This window comes from Abramis brama, assembly GCF_963993115.1.
Source record: "Abramis brama genome assembly, chromosome: 7".
Classification (NCBI taxonomy): domain Eukaryota; kingdom Metazoa; phylum Chordata; class Actinopteri; order Cypriniformes; family Leuciscidae; genus Abramis; species Abramis brama.
The window spans coordinates 35,228,836-35,249,988 of NC_139969.1; the positions used below are offsets into that span (position 1 = coordinate 35,228,836).

The 21,153-nt window shown below is 39.0% G+C and overlaps 1 protein-coding gene across 1 annotated transcript; it reads left to right on the top strand.

Annotated features, from left to right (window-relative positions):
- Positions 1 to 1,870: 1,870 nt before the first annotated feature.
- LOC311087175 (uncharacterized protein) lies at positions 1,871 to 11,757 on the top strand. The gene is made up of 2 exons (XM_084120448.1): positions 1,871 to 2,304; positions 8,696 to 11,757. The coding sequence occupies exons 1-2, from the start codon at positions 2,193 to 2,195 to the stop codon at positions 9,928 to 9,930; spliced, it is 1,347 nt and encodes a 448-aa protein (XP_083976574.1). The 5' UTR covers positions 1,871 to 2,192; the 3' UTR covers positions 9,931 to 11,757.
- The last annotated feature ends 9,396 nt before the right edge of the window (positions 11,758 to 21,153 follow it).

Below are 21,153 nucleotides of genomic sequence, written 5' to 3' on the forward strand. Positions count from 1 at the left end.
CATCCTGAAGTCGATTTGTCGGTTTTGAAAATGTCTGAAATATAAGGTGAACACAAGCTCAAGATATTTTCTCATTCTGCAAAATCAAATGCATCAGTAATACCCATTTCATTTCATTTTCATTTCATTTCATTTTATTTTATTTGACAGGGACAATGGACAGTAAAAAAACTGTCCCAGAATTAGCCACAGGGCTAAATTTCATCTGCAGTCCCTGGGCAGAAAGTATCAAATCACATTACATACAATATAATAACCCACAAGAGAAAAATATACGACACATTATTGTCTATCATTTAACAATAAATGCAGCAATATTACTACCAAAAAATCTCAATATACATCCTATAAAATCACATAATATTACAAAATCAATCCCCCATAATTATAAAACCTTGACAAAACAGGAGTATTTAATTATTACAGACCTGACTCCTTTTTAACCACATTTTCAAATGCAGCTTGAACTGTGTCAATGTATGACATTGTCTAATAACAATTGGTAAGTTATTCCAGTTTTTAACAGCTCTTACAGAAAAATAAATAAAAAATCATTATTTTTTAAAGCATTTACGTGCCTTGAAAAAAATGTCCAGCAAGTAATTTAAAAAATCTAAATAAATATATGACATAATAATAATTAAAAGAATAAAATTAATAAACAAACATGTTAAAAAAATAGGGCATTCAATTTCCAATAATTCATTTTTTTTTTTTTTTTTTTGTGAAACAATATTTAACTCCAGTTCACTAAAGGGCTTATTTGCCCAACGTTTTAATTTAAAAGATATTGTTTACTATACTAATGCTTACAACAAGTCTAAGGAATATAGCCTCATTTTTTTTTTTTTTTTTTTTGGTATTGGTTTTATCTATAAGCCAATATTTTCAGGCTCACTTTTTTTAATTTAGGGAGATTCTCAAATATTTGTATTTAAATAAATAGAATGTGACAGGTTCTTGAAACAATATGATAATTTCTGTAATGATTCTATTGATGAGGCTTAGTTTGCTTCCCTCTGCTTATTAATGTTTCTGCTTTCTTATTACCCGTATTTTCCGGAGTATAAGTCGCATCAGTCAAAAAATGCGTCATGAAGAGGAAAAAAACATATATAAGTCGCACTGGACTATAAGTCGCATTTATTTAGAATTTTTTTCCAGAAAATCCAAGACCAAGAAAATACATTTAATCTGGAAAGGCAAGTTATTCAACTACACAGTAGCACACAGAACAACAGGCTGAGTAGGTGTCCGGTATGTTAACGCAACACATTAACAGTTCTTCAGCTACACAATAGCATAAAGAACATATACCTGGGAGGCTGAATAGGCTAAATTAACATAAGCCAGGGAGTCTAACAAGCAAGTTACCAGTAAACAAGTTCACAAGCTCCCGCGATCTCATTCCACATCATTTTCTTCATCCTTGGTGTCGCTTCTGAACAACTCCGCCAACTAGAGCGCCCTCTCGCGGCTGTAGACGGTAATGTTTTCTCTTGATTCATCTCAGTCTGAATTAATTTTGATATATAAGTCGCACCTGACTATAAGTCGCAGGACCAGCCAAACTATGAAAAAAAGTGCGACTTATAGTCCGGAAAATACGGGTAATTTCTTATTATGTAACATTAGCTATTTTTATTTTATTTTTTAGATTAAATCAAATTTGCTTGTGTTTACCCTTTTATTGTATTTGTTTCTCTTGTCTGTTGTATGTGAACATTTCTGTTGACACTCCTTAATATCCCCCTGAAGATGTTTTTATATTTTCATCTGTTTCTATATAAAAATAAAAAACATGGCGCTACTAACTTTCGGGTTGTCTGCGTCATCCCTGCGTCACCACGCCTTCATGTCTCCTCACGCCAGTCTCCAGTTCAGTAGGCAGCGACACAGCAACAAACAAACACTGAAACTCGAGAAGAAGAAAGTAGCGTTGCCATCTTGTTCCGCTAGCGTTATCTCCAGTGAGTGTATCGCTCAACAACAGCACACTTTATAGTGGACAGCAGCAGGTATTAAGTAAACATATACAACGTCTGACTTTGGATATTCTCAGAAGGACGCGTGTATCTAGTGAATAGAAGGAGTTATGCGAATCGGATACAAAATATCTCATATATTACTGTTACTCTGAATGTGAAGACCCGCGTTTGAACAGGCCCAAATAACTCAAGCTTTATCACATTATGTCTTCGTCACATACAATTGTAAAGATGGACTTTATAAAAGAGGAGAGTGAAGAAATGACGATCCCAGAGCCATGGCGAGTGAAAACTGAGCAGACTGATGAACAAAGAGGTTTGATGCTTCATTATTTACTGCGTTCGGTAACAAAGCTTCACTGCTAGTTTTGGTGGCTGAGAAATAAACAGTTAACGTTAGATGGCATACATTGACATGTAACTTTAGAGGGAAGATGCATGGCATAACGTTACATGACTATAGTTTTATATGCTAGTAATGTGCCAGGTCTGGCGGCAATATTACAAGAATGACATAATCGATCGAGAAAGTACCATGTGACTCAGTATAATCCATTTCTGAAGGCACACGTTAGGATTAGGCGGAAAACAAATCATCTAATTAAAAAAAATAAAAATAATAATAGACCGTTCATGAGAGTAGCACTTCGCGGCGACGTGCCTAGGAAAAGCCCCACGCGCACCATTTTGATAAAACAAGATTAACTTACCCTGCTGAAAAAAAATTAATGGTTATAATGGGAATTGTTTTGGTTTTAATGGAAACTGTAATGGTCCCTCTGGGTCTCTACTGGTTATTTTTTTGCCTTCTGTTGGTGGAATGTAAAAAAAAAACATTAAATCCTAATGGAATATTGGCCAAAACACACAACCGGACAAGGGTTGCCAGGTCTGTGTAAAAAAAACAGCCCAAAGGAGTGACCCCAGAGTGTGTCGCCCCGCCCACACCAAATTTCATTGGTTTATATAATACAGTAATCTTATTGGCGTAGACGCTTGAGGCGTGAACATTCCTTTATGTGAGTTTATGAATGATCTACTACGCTGTTTGGCCGTACTACAGAAATATGTAAGCAATAAGGTACGAGAGGCTGTCCTGTATTGTGAATAAGTCACGGCTGAAGGGCGTTTATCAGGCGGTTTATTTTTCATAAACTTTCATGAAGTAAAATCACTAAACACCTTCCTTCCGGTGGAAAAAATAGTCCCTGACCGTAAACAGCAACAGAAGTTACATACATTATTTCGGCATTAGATGGCGGCAAAAACTGTCTTTATGACTGAGTCAGTCAGTAGAGAAGACTTTTACATTGAAAGGACTCAAACTTGTGAACACGGAGAAGTAAGACGCAAATGACTAGGGCACGGGAAAACCCCTTAACTGTTAAAAGGACAAGATATCGCAGCGGACAAACTGTTTTTTTTTTATTATGAAAGAATATAGGACTGACCTGAAGGAAAATGCTATGTCTACTGTAAATGCAAGGTACACTCGCTTACTCGATCTCTCACAATGCTCTAATCTAGCTTCAGTGAACAATATCAATGAGATCAAACATATGTTTAATGACTCTTTTCCACTGACCGGTACGGTACGCAATTATTTACGTTTCCACTGTCAAAAGTTGTGAATGGTACCAAAATGTCGAACCGTACCGTACCACTTTTTCGGTACCCTTCCGCTGGGGTACCTAGCCCAGTGGTACGGTACTAAAGGGTGGAGCTAGACTCACTGCAGGACGTTGATTGGTTGACAGAGAATCGTCACTTGCGCGTGCTACAAGGGGAATGACAACATAAGAAGCGCCATTTTTTAATATACAGCTGAAATATAATACTACTGTTATTGTGTCATGAAATGTAATTTTAAGAGTTTTTCAGGCGAGAATGTAGTTGTTTAAAGCTCAAATCTGTGGTTTATTTCTAATTTATGATTTATGAAAATTTTATCTTCGAGATTTCCTATTGGAAGATTTAAGTTGTGAGATCCATTCCAGGCGATCACCGGGCGCTCATGTACCCCGCCTGGAACAGCCTTTCCTCGGCTAGTCCTTCTGATGTTTGCCACTGACTCTGACATCTCTGTAGTGGTTAAACATGAGATAATTCGTCTAACGGGTGATCTTTGGTCTCGTGAATCTATAATTTGTTCCCTGGCCAATTGTTTTGGCTGAAGGCTAAGTGAAGTTTCATAACTTTATATTTAACGTTAGGCTATTTAACTTTAATGTTGTAACGTCTGACTAGAGCGTATGTTTGACTGAATTGTTTGCTTTATTTCTTATTGTATAGATTCGTGTACTTTTTACTTATACTTTTATAATGGCTAATAATGATAAAACTGAAATTTAACAGAAAGAGTCAGGGCTGAGTTTTTGTCATTTTTAATTTTATTACAGTGAAGATGATCAGAGTACAAATGCACATATTGCCTGAACCATATTAATGTTTCATATTTTTTAAATTTAAACGAAAAGAGGCAGGGTTGAGTTTTATATTTAGTTTTGTTATAAATAGGTTACGTTACATGTTACATGCAGTGAATATAATCAGTACGCGTTGCCTGAACCATATTTGTGTGGCTATAATGTTTAAAGCTGCAGTCGGCAAGTCTGGCAGATTGAGTCGACTTAGCCAAAATTTTGAATGTTTACAACTCTCAAGCCCCTCCCCACTACCAGCGAGCACCCTCCCATCGAGGTCGTGCTCGTCAGTGCGTGTGTACCTGATTTTCTGTGAACGCGTCCGTCTCTTCAGCATCGATCAACACCATGGACTCGGAGGTAGGCTGCCCTGCCTAATCTACCCATAGATAGCAATAACCGAGGAATTGGAAGCTTGTTAGTAGATTTTCTCTCCGCCATCACGCTTCATGCAATCTTCAGGCGAACTTCAGGCGTGTCGTGTGCATGTGATATTGTAACGTGCGCGAGGGAGGGGGAATCTGTGGCGTGTGCACGACCTGTGATTGACAGTCAGATCTCACACCCCCCTGCGCTGATTGGACCCGATGATCCGGGAGCATTGGATTTTTGCAAAACAAATAACACGCTCCAGGTGGAGTTAGAAGCTCGGGTTTTTTTCTAAAACCACCTTATTTATGTTGTTCTGTCGGATTATAGTGTCGATTTCACTGAATATGATCAAAAAAATTTTGCCGACGGCAGCTTTAAGATTTCTTTAAATGAAAACGTAAAGAGGCAGAGTGGTGTTTTATAACATATTTCGTTTTATTGTTGCCTAAAATGTACATACAGAGATAACCGGAGTAGCAGAGCGAGCTGAGTGACGCTTTCAAGAACACGCTGTTTCATTTGCAGAATTACCGGACTCACATCCTCGGGAGTCTTTCTCCTGAGTCGGACTTGGCAAGTCCGAACTTTGCGTACTTGGTATTGAGAAACACCCAATGTCGGCGCTTGTCTTGTGTGACAAACATGCAGAGAAGCAAGAACAATATCTGCTGTATGTCATCCATTGTTGTTTATGTCGCTTTCTTCTTTGCACGAAAATGTCGATCGCTTCTTTCCAGCATAGGCTACACCACCTATCCAGTAATGGCGCTTTTCCACTGCATGGTACGGCTCAGTTCGGCTCGGTACGGTTCGACTCGGCGCGGAACGGTTCGGCTCGCTTCGCTTTTCCACTGCGTGGTACGACTCGACTCGGTACGGCACGGTTCGGTTCGCTTTAGCTCGGTTGCTTTTCCACTGCAGTTAGTACCGCTTCAAAGTGGGTGGGACTGATCGTTATAGTTGCCGTCTCTACTGCCATGATATCATCATATTAAATGCGAATTTTTCATTCCGTGTTTCCCCATCCACTACTCGGCAACCAACGAGAGGAACGTCTGCACCTCGTCCACTGACCACGATTCAGCCATTTCTTTTTTTGAAGTTTATACTCTTTTTTTATTTTTTTTTAAAGCAAATACTTTTAAAAAAGGCGCTACAGCGGTGGCTGTTGTACTGGCTATTTAAATCTAGCGGGTTTAGTGTCTCGTGTCGTAAATACAATGACGCTGGTAGTGATGATTCTGTCTGACCAATCAGTGATCTGCAGTGTTTTTACGTCACATTTTAGTATCGGTACGGTACGCTTGGAACCTCAACAGAGGTGGTACCATTTAAGCGAGCCGAAGCGAGCCGTACCGTACCGTACCGTACCATGCAGTGGAAATGCGCCAAAAGTGAGCCGTACCGAACCGAGCCGTACCGTACCATGCAGTGGAAAAGCGACAAAGCGTGCCGTACCGAACCGAGCCGTACCGTACCATGCAGTGGAAAAGCGCCATAAGAGTACTGTTGGCGGTGGCAACGCTTGTCGATTCATGGTTTACCGAACTGTACTGTACCGTACCGTACCGCTCAGTGGAAATGAGCCATAAGTTGCTAAGAGTGGTTGCTAGGGGTGTTGTGTAATGATACATAGAACCGTTGGGTGAAGTGGTCATAGCCGTGTTTAATCGTGAATAAAACTGAACACAGCTATTGACCAATCAGAATCAAAGATTGGAACTGTCCGTTTTATAGTAATTGATAACTATGGCGATTTCATTAACGATCAATTGGATAATGTTTTGATTAACTTAACACAAATCAAGGTAGATGAATTTACTGTACAAACAATCGCTTCAGGCAGAACACCGTGTAATATAGGCTACGTGCTGCTAAATATGGGGAACAAATTCTTCATTCGTGGCCAAGATATATATAGGCTAGGTCTATATCAAGTGAAGTCAAGTCAAATTTATTCGTATAGCGCTCAATTCACATCGTTTCAAAGCAGCTTTACAAAAAGTCATATAAGCTTTAATATTGAGCAGTTTTAGGGTAGGGTGATATAAAGAAATATGTTCTGATATAAATGATACACTGTTTGAGATTTAGCTATGTTATATTTATTGATTTAGCCAGCAGATAAGTCAGTGCCACTTTTAGTGAGCAATGAGCATGACGAAATTACTAGCATTGCAAAGAAGAGATATTTTATAGGATAATAGTAAAAAAAAAAAAAAAAAAACATTTTTACTAAAACAGATGTTATATTGATCTGTAGCAAATATTATTATGTGCTCAAGAGCGTAGGCCTATTTAAGCAATAAAAATTCATATAATTTCTCTGCTGGGTATTTTTATAACTTTTTGAAGTACTGCACGTTATATTGTACAGATTTACAGTAGTGATTTTTTTATTACTATGCAGCTATATGTGAGTGTCAATATTAGAAACTATTTTAATCCTGTACACACAGTTTATAACATGAACACATAATGCGGGAGTGGATGAATAAAATATTTGATTTTTAATACCTGATGTCACGGTCACAGATAGACGTATGTTAACCGGTTGACACTTTAGGCCTAATGGAAAATAGGAACCTTTAAACACTATAACATAGGCCTATACAAAACCAATAGGCCCTCATATTTTATTAACAGGTAAACATTGAAACATGAGTTTGCCATTAAACATTTTATTTGCACTTTGTACCAAATAATGCAAGCATTTGACAACAAATCTCGTAAAAAAGAAAAAAAATCAACAACACAAACGGTCGTGCTTTAAAATTTAAAATTAGCTGCTTGCGTTTGGGTTTGTCCGATTTAATACAGTGAATTATCATCATTTGTGTGTCGCCCCGCCCCATCGTCCAGACTACACTCTGGGGTACTACGCTCGAAGGCCAATCCAAAATAGCCCAAAACAAGCCCTGTGATATCAAAACTCAACATTCACTGTCGTTCTAAAGTTTGGGATCAGTAAGATTTTTAATGTTTTTAATAGAGGTATCTTATGCTCACGAAGGCTGCATTTATTTGATTAAAAATACAACAACAACAGCATCATTACTCCAGTCTTCAGTGTCACATGGTCCTTCAGAAATAATTTTAATACTGATTTGATGCTCATGAAACATTTGATTATTATCAGTGTTGAAAAAAGTTAGCCTATAATGTTAAAAAAAAAAAAAAAAAAAATCAGGATTCTTTGATGAATGGAAAGTTATTTTGAATGGTCACAACTGTTTTCAACATTTATAATATTAATGAATGTTTTTTGAGCATCAAATCATCATCATATTAGAATGATTTCTGAAGGATCATGTGACACTGAAGACTGGAGGAATGTACCAACTCATCTTTCAAGAGCAAGCGTTTTGCAAATCCCGCAGTTGTCAGTAAAATGACATGTTTGAGGGCTGGTCAAGTTGTTTGCAGGTGGACAACGAACAACATAGGCGGGCCATTATGCAAATGCATTTTCTAGTGATGTACAACGAAGTGGGAAAATGACTTGTTTAGGCGGTTCAGAGTCGATTCTTCCTTTTGGGAGACAACAACTTTTATTTATCGTGTAACTACACAGAAAATAGTTATGAAGCATTTTTTTCCCCATATGGTTTACGTTTCATGGCTATACTACAAAAAAGTAAGCATTTTAATGGTTATTAAAATTTGCCAATTCACTTACATTTTACGTGCTTCACTGTAACCCAGATGTTTTTTTTTTTTTTTTAAAGGATGGGGGGGGGGGGGGGGGTGTTTTAAAAGTAAAGTAGGGACAGGTGGATATACCTCTTGCACCACAGATTCAGTCGATTGAGTAATCTTGTACTGAGCATGGAATATTCCATAATTTTATTTCCATTTTCTTGACAATCATCAGTTTGTGATTTTAACTTTTTCTTCTTATGTTCACATTAGGGCTGACAGAAGTGAAAGAGGAAAATGATGAACAGAATGTGGACGAGAAACATCAGAATGAGGAGCCTCAGATTGTCCTTACTGGACAGCAGGTTTTAAGTTGCTCCGAGTCTGGGAGAAGGTTTGGACACAAAAGAGCTCATAGAAGTGGATTTTTCTTCTCCTGTCTTGAATGTAAAAGGAATTTTGAGTCTAAAGAGCACCTGATGGATCACTTCAGAACTCACTCTGGAGAAAATTGCTCAGAGACTACAGCAAACGTGTTTCCAGTGCGAGCTGGAGCTCAAAAAACGGTCAATATGCCTTTCACCTGCCAACAGTGTCAGAAAAGTTTTTTGTGTAAGGAACACCTGATGGAGCACTACAGACTTCACACTGTAGATAAACCCTTCCCATGTGATCAGTGTGGGAAGAGTTTCATTCATAAGCAAAGCCTTAAGAATCACTTAAGAGTTCACACTGGCTTGAGGCCGTACGTATGCCAGCTGTGCGGGAAGAGTTACATACATAAAGACAATCTTACTGATCACATGAGGATTCACACTGGAGAGAAGCCTTTTGCATGTGATCAGTGTGGAAAGAGTTTCACACACAAAGGAAGCCTTCTGCATCACATGAAAATTCACACCGGACTGAAGCCTTTCACTTGCCGTCAGTGTGGAAGGCATTTCACACATAAAGGAAACCTGAAGATTCATATAAGACTTCACACCGGAGAGAGACCTTTCACATGCCCTCAATGCGGGAAGAGTTTCATCTATCATGGGAACCTAGTAGGTCACATGAAAAAGCATTCAGGAGAGAAATTATACCACTGTTCTCAGTGTGGAAAGAGTTTCATTGAGAATCGACATCTCCAGAAGCACGAGAAAACTCATGAGACCGTAAGGCCCTTTGTTTGTTCTGAGTGTGGCAGAGGTTTTCTATGGCTCCACAATTTTAAAGAGCACCAGAAAATCCACACCGGCGAGAAACCTCACGTGTGCTTTGACTGCGGGAAAGCCTTTACGAGAATCATATACTTGAAAAGGCACCAAAGAATTCACACTGGCGAGAAACCTTACAAGTGCGCACAATGTGGAATGTGTTTCACGGTTTCTGATTCCCTGAAAGCCCATGAGCGAGTGCATACTGGAGAGAAGCCGTACAAGTGCCCGTCATGTGAGAAGTGTTTCGGCCGGTTAAGTACTCTGCTGACTCATAAGAAAAAGCATTGTCCAAATTTGCCGAAGTAAAGGTTGTGATTTGTTTGCAGGCTTTTTTTTTGGGGGGGGGGGGACTAGCAGTTCTATATCTGCATTAATATGCTTAACAATTACATACTTTATCATATTTGTTGTAAGGTGATGCATGGAAAGAATGGTGTTGGAAGCTTTAATAGTTGGTTTCCAAAAAACTGGGAACTTTCTCACAAACTTGAGACTTTCCTCTGTGGAACACAGAGATTTTTAGCAGATTGTCCAGAGTGTTCTTTGTTATAATGGGAACTGGGGCTGGCAAGCTCCAAACAAGAGCCAAAAAAAGCACCATTAAGGTAACCCAGTGTTAAAGAGTATAGTTGTTATTTACTGTAAATTTTCTTCTCTACTGTAGCTCTCAAAACTCTAAAGTAATCGCTGTCCTTTGGAGTATGGCATGTCACATCAGGTTTGGCATCAGAGATGTCAAAAATGTCATTGGTTCTCGCATGTCTCGTAAATAATGGCACAGCTGGTGTGTTTTTAAAAACAATGGATTAACTATTTCTTCAATCCTTGTGCTGTGCTGAAAATCATTTCACTAATTTGGTGTTCCCGGTCAAAAATGACTTTGGAATAGCTTGCAAATTTGGTCATTAAAAGTATTATTTTTTTGGATCTGATTGAACTTTGGATGGAAACATAGCTAGTGATCTGCGCTCATGCAGTTTAAGTTTTCTTTTCTAATACTCGAGTGAACTTTTTCATTCAAAAATTGAGGTCAGATCACTGAGGCCTATGATCAGTGGCTGCGTTTACACTGGCACAACAAATCTGATCTTTTACTCGCATCTGACACAGATCAGAATTGGTTGCCCATGTGTAAACAAAAAAATCCGCATGAGATCCGATTTTTTTCGCATCTTCCACTTCCAAATGTGGTTTTAAATCAGATATCCGATATCTGGACATCCGACCCACGTCTAAACACGCATATCCGATTCCCCTTTGAATTCCAAGCCACCACAAGGCGAGGAAGACACATTTATTCACAAAGATAGCTTTTTAATGTTGTATTATGAGACAGACGTGCCTGTATGCGCTCGCTCACAGCTTTTTATTGAAGTGGGAACTTAATATTTATCTTTGTAAAGAAAAGAAGTTGTGCGAACACTGAAACATTCAAGAGCTGGTTTTCAACCTCTGCCCATGACTTTTATAAACAATAAAAGTCATGGGCAGAGAGAGTTTTTATAAACTCTCTCTCTGGTTAATTCATTAAAAATTGGGCTACTTTATTTCACTTCAGAATTCTAGATCTGAGCTGTAGATAAACTAAAATATTCTCCGGACTATATATATGTTCTGTCAGATTTTGCGCTGTCCATGCTGGCAAATAATCACGACCATCCAACATGAATTACATAAATAATTGTAATATCACGGCCATTCACGCTACCGTGTGATAGTAAACCGATCACCGAAAATCATATTGGGCGGGAATTAATGTAAACACGGATATCAGATACAAGTCCTGTCTAAAGTGAGAGTAAACAGTCGGGCCAAAAAAAAAAAGGATCTGGTCAAAAGATCGGATCTGTGCATTAAGACTTGCAGTGTAAATGCAGCCAGTCAGATCCAAAAAGAAATAATCTCTGTTTCAAAATGAACACAACATATTACTAATAAAATAAGGTTGTTTTGAGTATACTAGCATTCACACTGTTGGATAACAAAAATCAGTCAAGCCCAGGTGTGTGTGAGTTTATGGTTGGATAGGGTGCATTAATTACATTATTTAGGTGCATTATAACCAAGGCCACAAATATGTAGTGTGCAAACTGTACATAATGAAGTTAATAGAAATAAAAAGGAGCAAAATCATCTTGTGTGTGTTTGTAATATTTATGAAACAAAGAGTGGGTGTGAAATAATTGTGTATACTCTTTTTGATTATAAATCATAGGTTTTTGGTAAATTTTTGCAAACTTGGAACAATTCAAAATATGTATAACTGAATTTTAGAAATGTGATTTAGGCAAGATAAAACAACTACTTGAAATTGTTTATTGCACCAAAAGTAACTAAGGAAACAATAAATACATGTATATATAATGTGCAATAATTTGAGGAAGGGGAGAAGGAAAAATGTCAAATCTTTGATATTCATATTTTGTAGATAAAATTGCCTTTTATTACACAGGGCAAATCGCTGATGTGAATTACGTTGGTTTGAGTCCCACCTCGAACAAGGCTGAAATCACCCAATAGTCTACAAAGAATGCTGACTGTGAATGAAAATAAGTCACTTGTCACCGAGATTAATTTCTTTGTGAACTGATACTAATATTTCACTGGAAACTGCATAAAATATATGCATTATTTTACATTTCATATGCTTTTATGCCTTAACACTTTCATTGTATGGGATACATTTTTTTATATTCATTTATTACCCATATGAATGTGAGATTGCTTAAAATGAGCTATACTAATGATATATATATAGAAAAAAAAAAATATATATATATATATATATATTATTTATAATAATGATAATGTTTTTACCCAGGCACACTGAATGATTTTCAGTTCATTTAATTTGTTATAATATTTTGTAATATTACTGTTTTTACTGTGTTTTTAATTAAATAAATACAGCCTTGGTGAAGAGACTTTTTAAATGAGGCAAACTGGGATGAGAGATGAGCAGGCTGAATTGTAGGTGGGTTCCAGTCAGCTTCATCTTCAAGGAGGAATCTCAGGTCCTTATGAAAAGGAAATATATTTCTCATATACAGTATGAATGATCAATTTATTACACGGTTTAACAGTGCTTAATATGTGGGGTTTTGGCAAGCAGCACACCTGTGGGCCTCGAGTGAGTTCACGTAGTGTAACAGCGCAGCGCTTCTGTGTTGTACATCACACGTAGGCTCACTATTGGCCGACGCTGGTCATATGTGTGATGCGTGTGACGTACAACACAGAAGCGCTGCGCTGTTTTACTACGTGAACTCACTCGAGACCCAGCGCACAAAAAGTATTCTCGTCGCTTGATAAACTTAAGATTGAGCCACTGTAGTCACTTGGACTATAGTAACGATGTCTTTAATAACTTTTCTGGGCCAGCAAGTTTCAATCCCTTAGAAGCCTATGGAGGAATGATCCAGCTCTCTGATTTAATCAAAAATATCTTAATTTGTGTTCCGAAGATGAACAAAAGTCTTACGGGGTTGGAACAACATTAAGGGGTGAGTAATTACTGACAGAATTTTCATTTTTAGATGAACTATCCCTTTAATCTGATCCTGCATACCGTACACCTGAGAGTCTCTGTTGCTGTAATGTACCTGTTGATGTCCAGGACCTTCCGTGCTCTTTTGTGGATGCCATCGCCTGTCACCTGCTTCCCAGATGCAGGACAGGACAGTCTGAACTTCTACATATGGTAGGGCATCAATACCAGAAGCCTGTGTTTAAAAAAGCAGTCTGGAGATGGAGCTTGGCGGTACTTGAACTCTCAGGTTCTGGAAGTCAAGAAATGGCGCATCTATGACATCACCAATGTCCTGGAGGGAATTCACCTGATCTCCAAGAAGTCCAAGAATAACATTCAGTGGCTGTAGTTTTTTAGAATGAATGAAGTTGTTTGGTGACCGAACATGGACTGCGGCCGAGGGATTTTTTGCCCGTTTTGTGGCAAACACATGAACAGCTTAACGCGGTTTTGCTTTACGTGTGGTCGGTGTTTGGAGTTTTTAAAGGACGCGGACCAGACATACTGCATCATTGCGTTCGATATTTTAACGAGAGCCACTCGTACGCTGTAATCGTGGACATGATGTCAAGTCTACACGGTGTAAACATCAGCTTGAGGACTCTTAAAAGTAAACTGAACGAAGCCGGGTTGTACCGCAGAAAGGATTATTCCTCTCCAAATGCTGTGAGTAACGCCATCAGATCTGAACTTCTTGGACCTGGACAACTATTTGGCTACCGCACGATGTGGCAGGTACTTAAACAAAAGTGCAATCTTTGAGTGAAGAGAGATGATGTGATGGATTTCCTCCGGGAGCTTAATCCTCGAGGGTGTGAGCAGAGCACGCAGAAGGTTTATGACTTTGCCATGGAACACAATCAGTTACAGAAGCCAGAGAACTGGGAGTCTGCATCAGAACTGTACATGAAACTAAAAGAAATGGCTCAGCTATGAAATGATTTTTTTTGTAGTGGTGAAACACTGCTGTCTGAACACAATATTTATGAATCTGTCACGTACCCAAAGCTTAATTGTTTCAAAAATAGTAATGAGTAATGAGTATTTATTACACTTTGTAGTATAGAAAACAAAAGTTCTTGTTTCTTTATCTAAAACAGTGATTCACAAAGGGATCCCAGTTTGAGAGTCATCGATCTAAAACATTTTCAAAATGTTAACTGAGAAAAGAACATGCTCACATAATGTAACATTATAAAAACAACTTTGGCAACTTTGGTAACCTTTAACAACAACTTTTTCAGAGTCTTAACTCTAGGGGTCATCAATCATATAGCTTAGGATTCAAAATAATCCAGGATTCGGCTGTTTCTAAGTCCATTTGTGACTTAAACAAAGTGTATGAGTCTAGGAGTGGTAATCTCAAGGAGTTTGAACATGTATTTGCCATTGGGAACTATTTGCTATTTGTGGCAGTGGTTCCAAGCCAGATGGGGGAAGTGAAGACAGCCCAGTAGCAAACATCAAAACATCTTCCACAGACACAGCAGCCTGGCTTTCTGCAAAGAAAAACAATTCAGATACATCATTGCCATGTGTTTTCTTAACTAGTTATAAAAAACAAATGAACTAACAAACCTTCAAAATCAAGGAGATAGTCTGCCCAGTAGGCCATGGTTTGACTTTCTTTAAGTCTTCGATTACTCCCCGAAGGACTGAGGTCAGGTTCTCTTTCATCATCTCGTGTTCGAGATCCACCTATGGGAAGGGCATCCGTACCTGACCTCTGCAGAAGCATCCAATTGCACCAAGTCTGGCTAGACAGACAGAAGCGTCATGGTATGGGTGACCCCCCCACTATCGAGCCTTCCATCGCCAGGCACCTTAACCCCACTCAGGGTTCACTCTGCTCGCTCCCCCTAAACCGGTCTTGCCCAACAAGATGGACCGTTTTTCTGCCTCAGTTCACCAGGCCGCATACAAGTGACCTTGGCTGTCCTGAACGTTTCTTCACTCCTCTCCGCTTACCAGGCGGAGATTTTGGACGAATTAGGGCAACAGCTGAAAAAGGGAACTCCTTCTCTACCCTTGTGGAAGGAGATCCTCACGGTGAACGACCTCGTCCTCCGTAACACTCGGCAGGCCGCCCAAGCCTGCGGGCGCTCTATGGCGCTTTCTGTGGTGGGAGAGCGCGTGCACTGGCTTAACCTGTCGGGCCTTCCTGACAGCGAGAAGCGGCGCATCGCGGGTGCGTCGGTGGAGCCCGGCCGGGCTCTCTTTGGCCCCGCTGTCGCATTGATACAACAACAGTGTGACGACAAAAAGAAGGAGGATGAGGCCTTCAAGTAATGCCTTCCTAGGAATGTTGCACCCCCTGCGCGTTTGCCTAACCCACCTGCCATGGGACGACATTTCCACCAAGGCAAGGAAAGGCCCCGCAACAACCCAGTCCCCCCCCCCCCCTCCCCCCCCCTGGCAGAATAACCCACCGCCTGCTAAGCACTGTGGAAAATCGACTCCCGCCTTGGCCGCGGCTGGAAGACCATCTAACCATCTGGTGGTGCCCCCCAGTCTGATGAATCAGGGATTTTATTCTCGTTATTTCCTGGTCCCAAAGAAGGACGGCTCTCTCCGCCCTATCTTGGACCTTCGTGTTCGTGTGCGCCATAAAACAGAACGACTGGTTCACATCGGTCGACCTGAAAGATGCTTACACATAGAAACAAAAGACTGGAATGACACAGACGGCTGGGTGGCTTGAGCACTCATACGACGCCTTCAGAAAGTCTACACACCCCATGCACTTATTCAAAACTTTGTTGTGTTATATATTCAATTTAAAATAGTAATATTAATCTTTTTCCTCGTCAGTCTACACATAAAACATCATAATGAAAAAGCAAAAACAGGTTTTTAGAAATTGTAGCAAATTTAATAAAAATTTAAAACTGAAATATCACATTCGCACAAGTTAATGCTTATGTGCAGCAATATAAATGTATAATGTGTATGTGAATAAGTAGGGAAATATCTGCTAGTAGTTTTATCAGTTTTGAGAGTTAAATGAAAAAAAAAAAATGAAATTGCACTTTACCTGGTAGTGAAAGCACTGTAGCCCAATAAAATATGAATTATTATTATCATTTCCTGTCAAGAAGTAAAGAAATAATTTCAACCCATGCACGCCTGAAAGTTCCTTTGTGTCCAAGTGTGCAACACCTACCTTTCATCTTCCAGTTTGTGTTTGGGAGTACTTCTATTTTGTGGTTCAAAAACCTGAGAGGAAATGGATAAAGTGATCAACAACTTTCAACAGCTTCCATTATTTTCCCATTACCACATACAGTATATATCAATGCTGAATGGTTGTATGTGTTGCTGAATAATAGTAACTGCAAAATAATCAAAACAAGCCTTTTTCCACTAAGATATTGACCAGGACATTGATGTTATGCTTAAAATCCAATGTACATCTAATAAATTATATGAAAATAAATAAATACAAACATACATAAATGTTTTAAAAAAGAGAAATAACTGATGTACCAAAGTGTCAGCTCGACTGAATTCAGCTGTGCTCCTTGTTGTGATGACAATTTCAGAATCAGAGTCTGAGGTATCGTACTCTGAAAAAAATAAAATCAAACAACCATTATTTATCCTCCAGCAGAGTATCTAAATATGTAAAAATATTGAATTATGAGATCCACTAACCTCTTTTATAGTGTTTTTCTAGGCAAATGAAAAAAGTAATCCTGGAATATGCCTTTCCTATTTCCTTTTTATATTCTGCCAATTTAAATGCCCTTTCTGACCCAGGCACATGGACCACCTCTGAGCAGTCTGGATACAAAAGGACATAAGGTCCTTTGTGCATGTCCTTGTTAAATGTTCTCATTTTCTGGACAGCTTGTTTCAGTAGATCAGGTGCTGCTACCTCTGGGTCTGTAAATAACAGGAGTGTTTTCCCTCTTAGAGGTTTTAAATCAGTTCCATGTGGCCCCATCAATCCTACGTTTATCTAGTAAAATAACAAAGATATAATTAATGTATGGGTAAAATAAATATACACACTCACAAATACATATAGAACATTGCAAAATTGTATAGGGCGGTCAGTACAACTTACCTGGATGTGTTTTCTTTCTTTAGGCCTATATCTTCCTTTTGGCCCATAGTTAAGTCCATAGTTTGGCCCTTTAGTCCCCTGTGTTTCCAATGTTTCCGTCTGGTCCGCGTCCTTTAAAAACTCCAAACACCGACCACACGTAAAGCAAAACCGCGTTAAGCTGTTCATGTGTTTGCCACAAAACGGGCAAAACATCCCTCGGCCGCAGTCCATGTTCGGTCACCATAAACTTCATTCACGCCATTTACTCCACATTGACAACACGAATTGACCGCACTCACCAACAACACCTATCACCCGCTTTCACCTCATCACTTCCGGTATATGATACATTCCCTTTCCGTGAAGAATCTATCATTTGTAAATTTGTTTCGGGACTGGTAAAAGTGTTTTGCATCTTGTTAATTTGTTTTCTAAAATGTTAATTTGTTTTCTAAAATGTTAATTTGTTTTGTCCTTGGTAAAAGTGTTTTGCCCATGTAATTGTGTTTTATGGTAGGTAAAAATGTTTTCCAAAATGTAAATTTGTCTCGAGCTTTGTAAAAGTGTCACATTCTTTGTAATGTTGCTTTGCACTTCCCGGCCACCGTAGTATACTGGTGAAAGCTGCAAACTTCTCTCCACAGAAATGTCGGATATTGTGCGAAATGCGAACGTGTAAATAAAGGAAACCTATAGGTCATATTGCCTTCCCTAAATTCCCGTTAAACTCACTGCACATACAGAGATGGACTTGGTGAGAGTAAGCATACATGTAAGTGGCTACATGTGGTGTGATAGAACTTCAAGACCCTAGGCATAGTTGTCTATAAAAATCTCATACATTAATCATGAGAACAGCTAGCCTGGCAAGCCAGACCTACATCAAGATGTTAGGTCTGGCAACTCACCATAGACACGGCTCAATCCGAGGGGCGGGATAAACAGCTGTCTTTCAAATTCCCTCTGCACGCAATAGGACAGCGCTTCAACCAACCAGAGCGTTTTCTCAACAGCTGACGTTAGTTGATAGATTCAACTTTTGAATCTGGCCGGCAAACCTACGAACACATCTTCCTTTTTTAAGAATGACTTAAGTGCCGTTCTTTGCTCTTTTCTCAAAGAAAAACTTAACTCCAAGTCCTACAGATTCGCGGCCAAAGCCGATTCGAAAGACTGTTCTCCAGCAGCCGCCATTCTTTGTTTTCAAGTAACGTTAGCAGGGAACCGTCGCAACTCTGTCATCATGTTAAGCCCGCCCCGCCTACTCTATACACGATGTGATTGGCCTGACCCAATTTAGGTTTTTAGAGCTCCGAAAGTCAACGGACAGTTGCTAGACTACCCTGGCTGCAAAATAATTTTTGCTGCCGCTAGGTTGCATCTAGATTTCTAGGCTAGAGAACAGCAACATGAAAACAAATAAGAAGAACCTGTCAAAGTCTAGAACTCTTGACTAGTTTGATTCCATAATAACCCAATGGATGAATTGCAAAGCAAGTGCATATTTATTACCTGGTGGGCAGGCTACACGAATAAACAAGGTATGCAAAGTGGCGCAAAGGATCGCTGGGTCCTACCACCTTGTTGAAAACTTGCTGGGACCCGAGGGGTATATATGCCTCTTACAAACGCTTCAGCAGAGACCATTAGGGAACAGGCTTTGACCCCATAGGTGATATCTTTCCCATTCAAGGTTTAGTCACAGAACATCACTGGAACAGAACAATACATCCAAACAGAGCAAACTTGAACTAATATAAACTTCTTCTTACTATTAATTTTCACACTTTTATCATATAGTGACCAGTGGTGTTGTAAATACCTAAAGAGTTACATATGCCAAGTAAGTATACATGTAAGTGGCTACATGTGGTGTGATAGAACTTCAAGACCCTAGGCACAGTTGTCTATAAAAATCTCATACAGCAATCATGAGAACAGCAACATGAAAACAAATAAGAAGAACCTGTCAAAGTCTAGAAAGTCTAGTTTTCTTTTATAGAAAACTATGCCTAGGGTCTTGAAGTTCTATCACACCACATGTAGCAACTTGTATGTTTTCTTACTTGGCATATATGATAAAAGTGTGAAAATTAATCGTAAGAAGAAGTTTATATTAGTTCAAGTTTGCTCTGTGTGGATGTATTGTACTGTTCCAGTGATGTTCTATGACTAAACCTTGAAGGGAAAGTATAGCACCTATAGGGTCAAAGCCTGTTCCCCAATGGTATCTGCTGAAGCCTTTGCAAGAGACATATATATCCCTCAGGTCCCAGCAAGTTTTCACCAAGGTGGTAGGACCCAGCAATCCATTTCGCCCATTTGCATACCTTGTTTATTCGTGTAGCCTGCCCTCCAGATAATAAATATGCACTTGCTTTGCAATTCATACATTGGGTTATTATGGAATCAAACTAATCAAGAGTTCTAGACTTTGACGGGTTCTTCTTATTTGTTTTCATGTTGCTGTTTTCATGATTGCTGTATGAGATTTTTATAGACAACTATGCCTAGAGTCTTGAAGTTTATATTAGCTCAAGTTTGCTCTGAGTGGATGTATTGATCTGTTCCAGTGATGTTCTATGACTAAAACTTGAAGGGAAAATATATCACCTATGGGGTCAAAGCCTGTTCCCCAATGGCATCTGCTGAAGCTTTAGCCACCAAAAGCCCCCTGGCCCACTCAAGGCATTTGTACCCCTCGGGTCCCAACAAGTTCTCACCAAAGTGGTAGGGTCCAGCAAGCAATTGCGACACTTTGCATACCTTATTTATTCATGTAGCCTTCCAGAGAAAAAATATGCACTTGCTTTGCAATTCATCCATTGGGTTATCATGCAATCAAACTAATCAAGAGTTCTAGACTGTGACGGGTTCTTGTTATTTGTTTTCATTTTTCTGTTCTCATGATTGCTGTATGAGATTTTTATAGACAACTATGTCTACCATCTTGAAGTTCTATCACACCACATGTAGCCACTTACATGTTTATGTACTTGGCATATGTAACTCTTTATGTATTTACAACACCACTGGTCACTACATGATAAAAGTGTGATAATTAATCATAAGAAGAAGTTTATATTAGTTCAAGTTTGCTCTGTGTGGATGTATTGTTCTGTTCCAGTGATGTTCTATGACTAAACCTTGAAGGGAAAATATATCACCTATGGGGTCAAAGCCTGTTCCCCAATGGTATCTGCTGAAGCCTTTGCAAGAGACATATATATCCCTCAGGTCCCAGCAAGTTTTCACCAAGGTGGTAGGACCAAGCGATCCATTTCGCCCCTTTGCATACCTTGTTTATTCGTGTAGCCTGCCCTCCAGATAATAAATATGCACTTGCTTTGCAATTCAGCCATTGGGTTATTATGGAATCAAACTAATCAAGAGTTCTAGACGGGTTCTTCTTATTTGTTTTCATGTTGCTGTTCTCATGATTGCTGTATGAGATTTTTATAGACAACTAAGCCTAGGGTCTTGAAGTTCTATCACACCACATGTAGCCACTTATTATGTTTTCTTACTTGGCATATGTAACTCTTTAGGTATTTACAACACCACTGGTCACTATATGATAAAAGTGTGAAAATTAATCATTAGAAGAAGTTTATATTAGTTCAAGTTTGCTCTGTGTGGATGTATTGTACTGTTTCACAATTAGATCATAATAAGCTAGCAAATTATAGACCCATTTCAAATCTTCCATTTATGTCTAAAATATTAGAAAAAGTGGTGTCCGCTCAACTGGTCTCTTTCTTGCAAGAAAATTACATCTATGAAAAGTTTCAGTCTGGATTCAGGCCGCACCATAGCACTGAAACTGCGCTCGTTAAAATCACAAATTATTTACTTTTAGCTTCTGACCAAGGCTGTATCTCAATACTAGTTTTACTTGATCTTAGTGCTGCGTTCGATACTATAGATCATACAATACTCTTAGATCGAC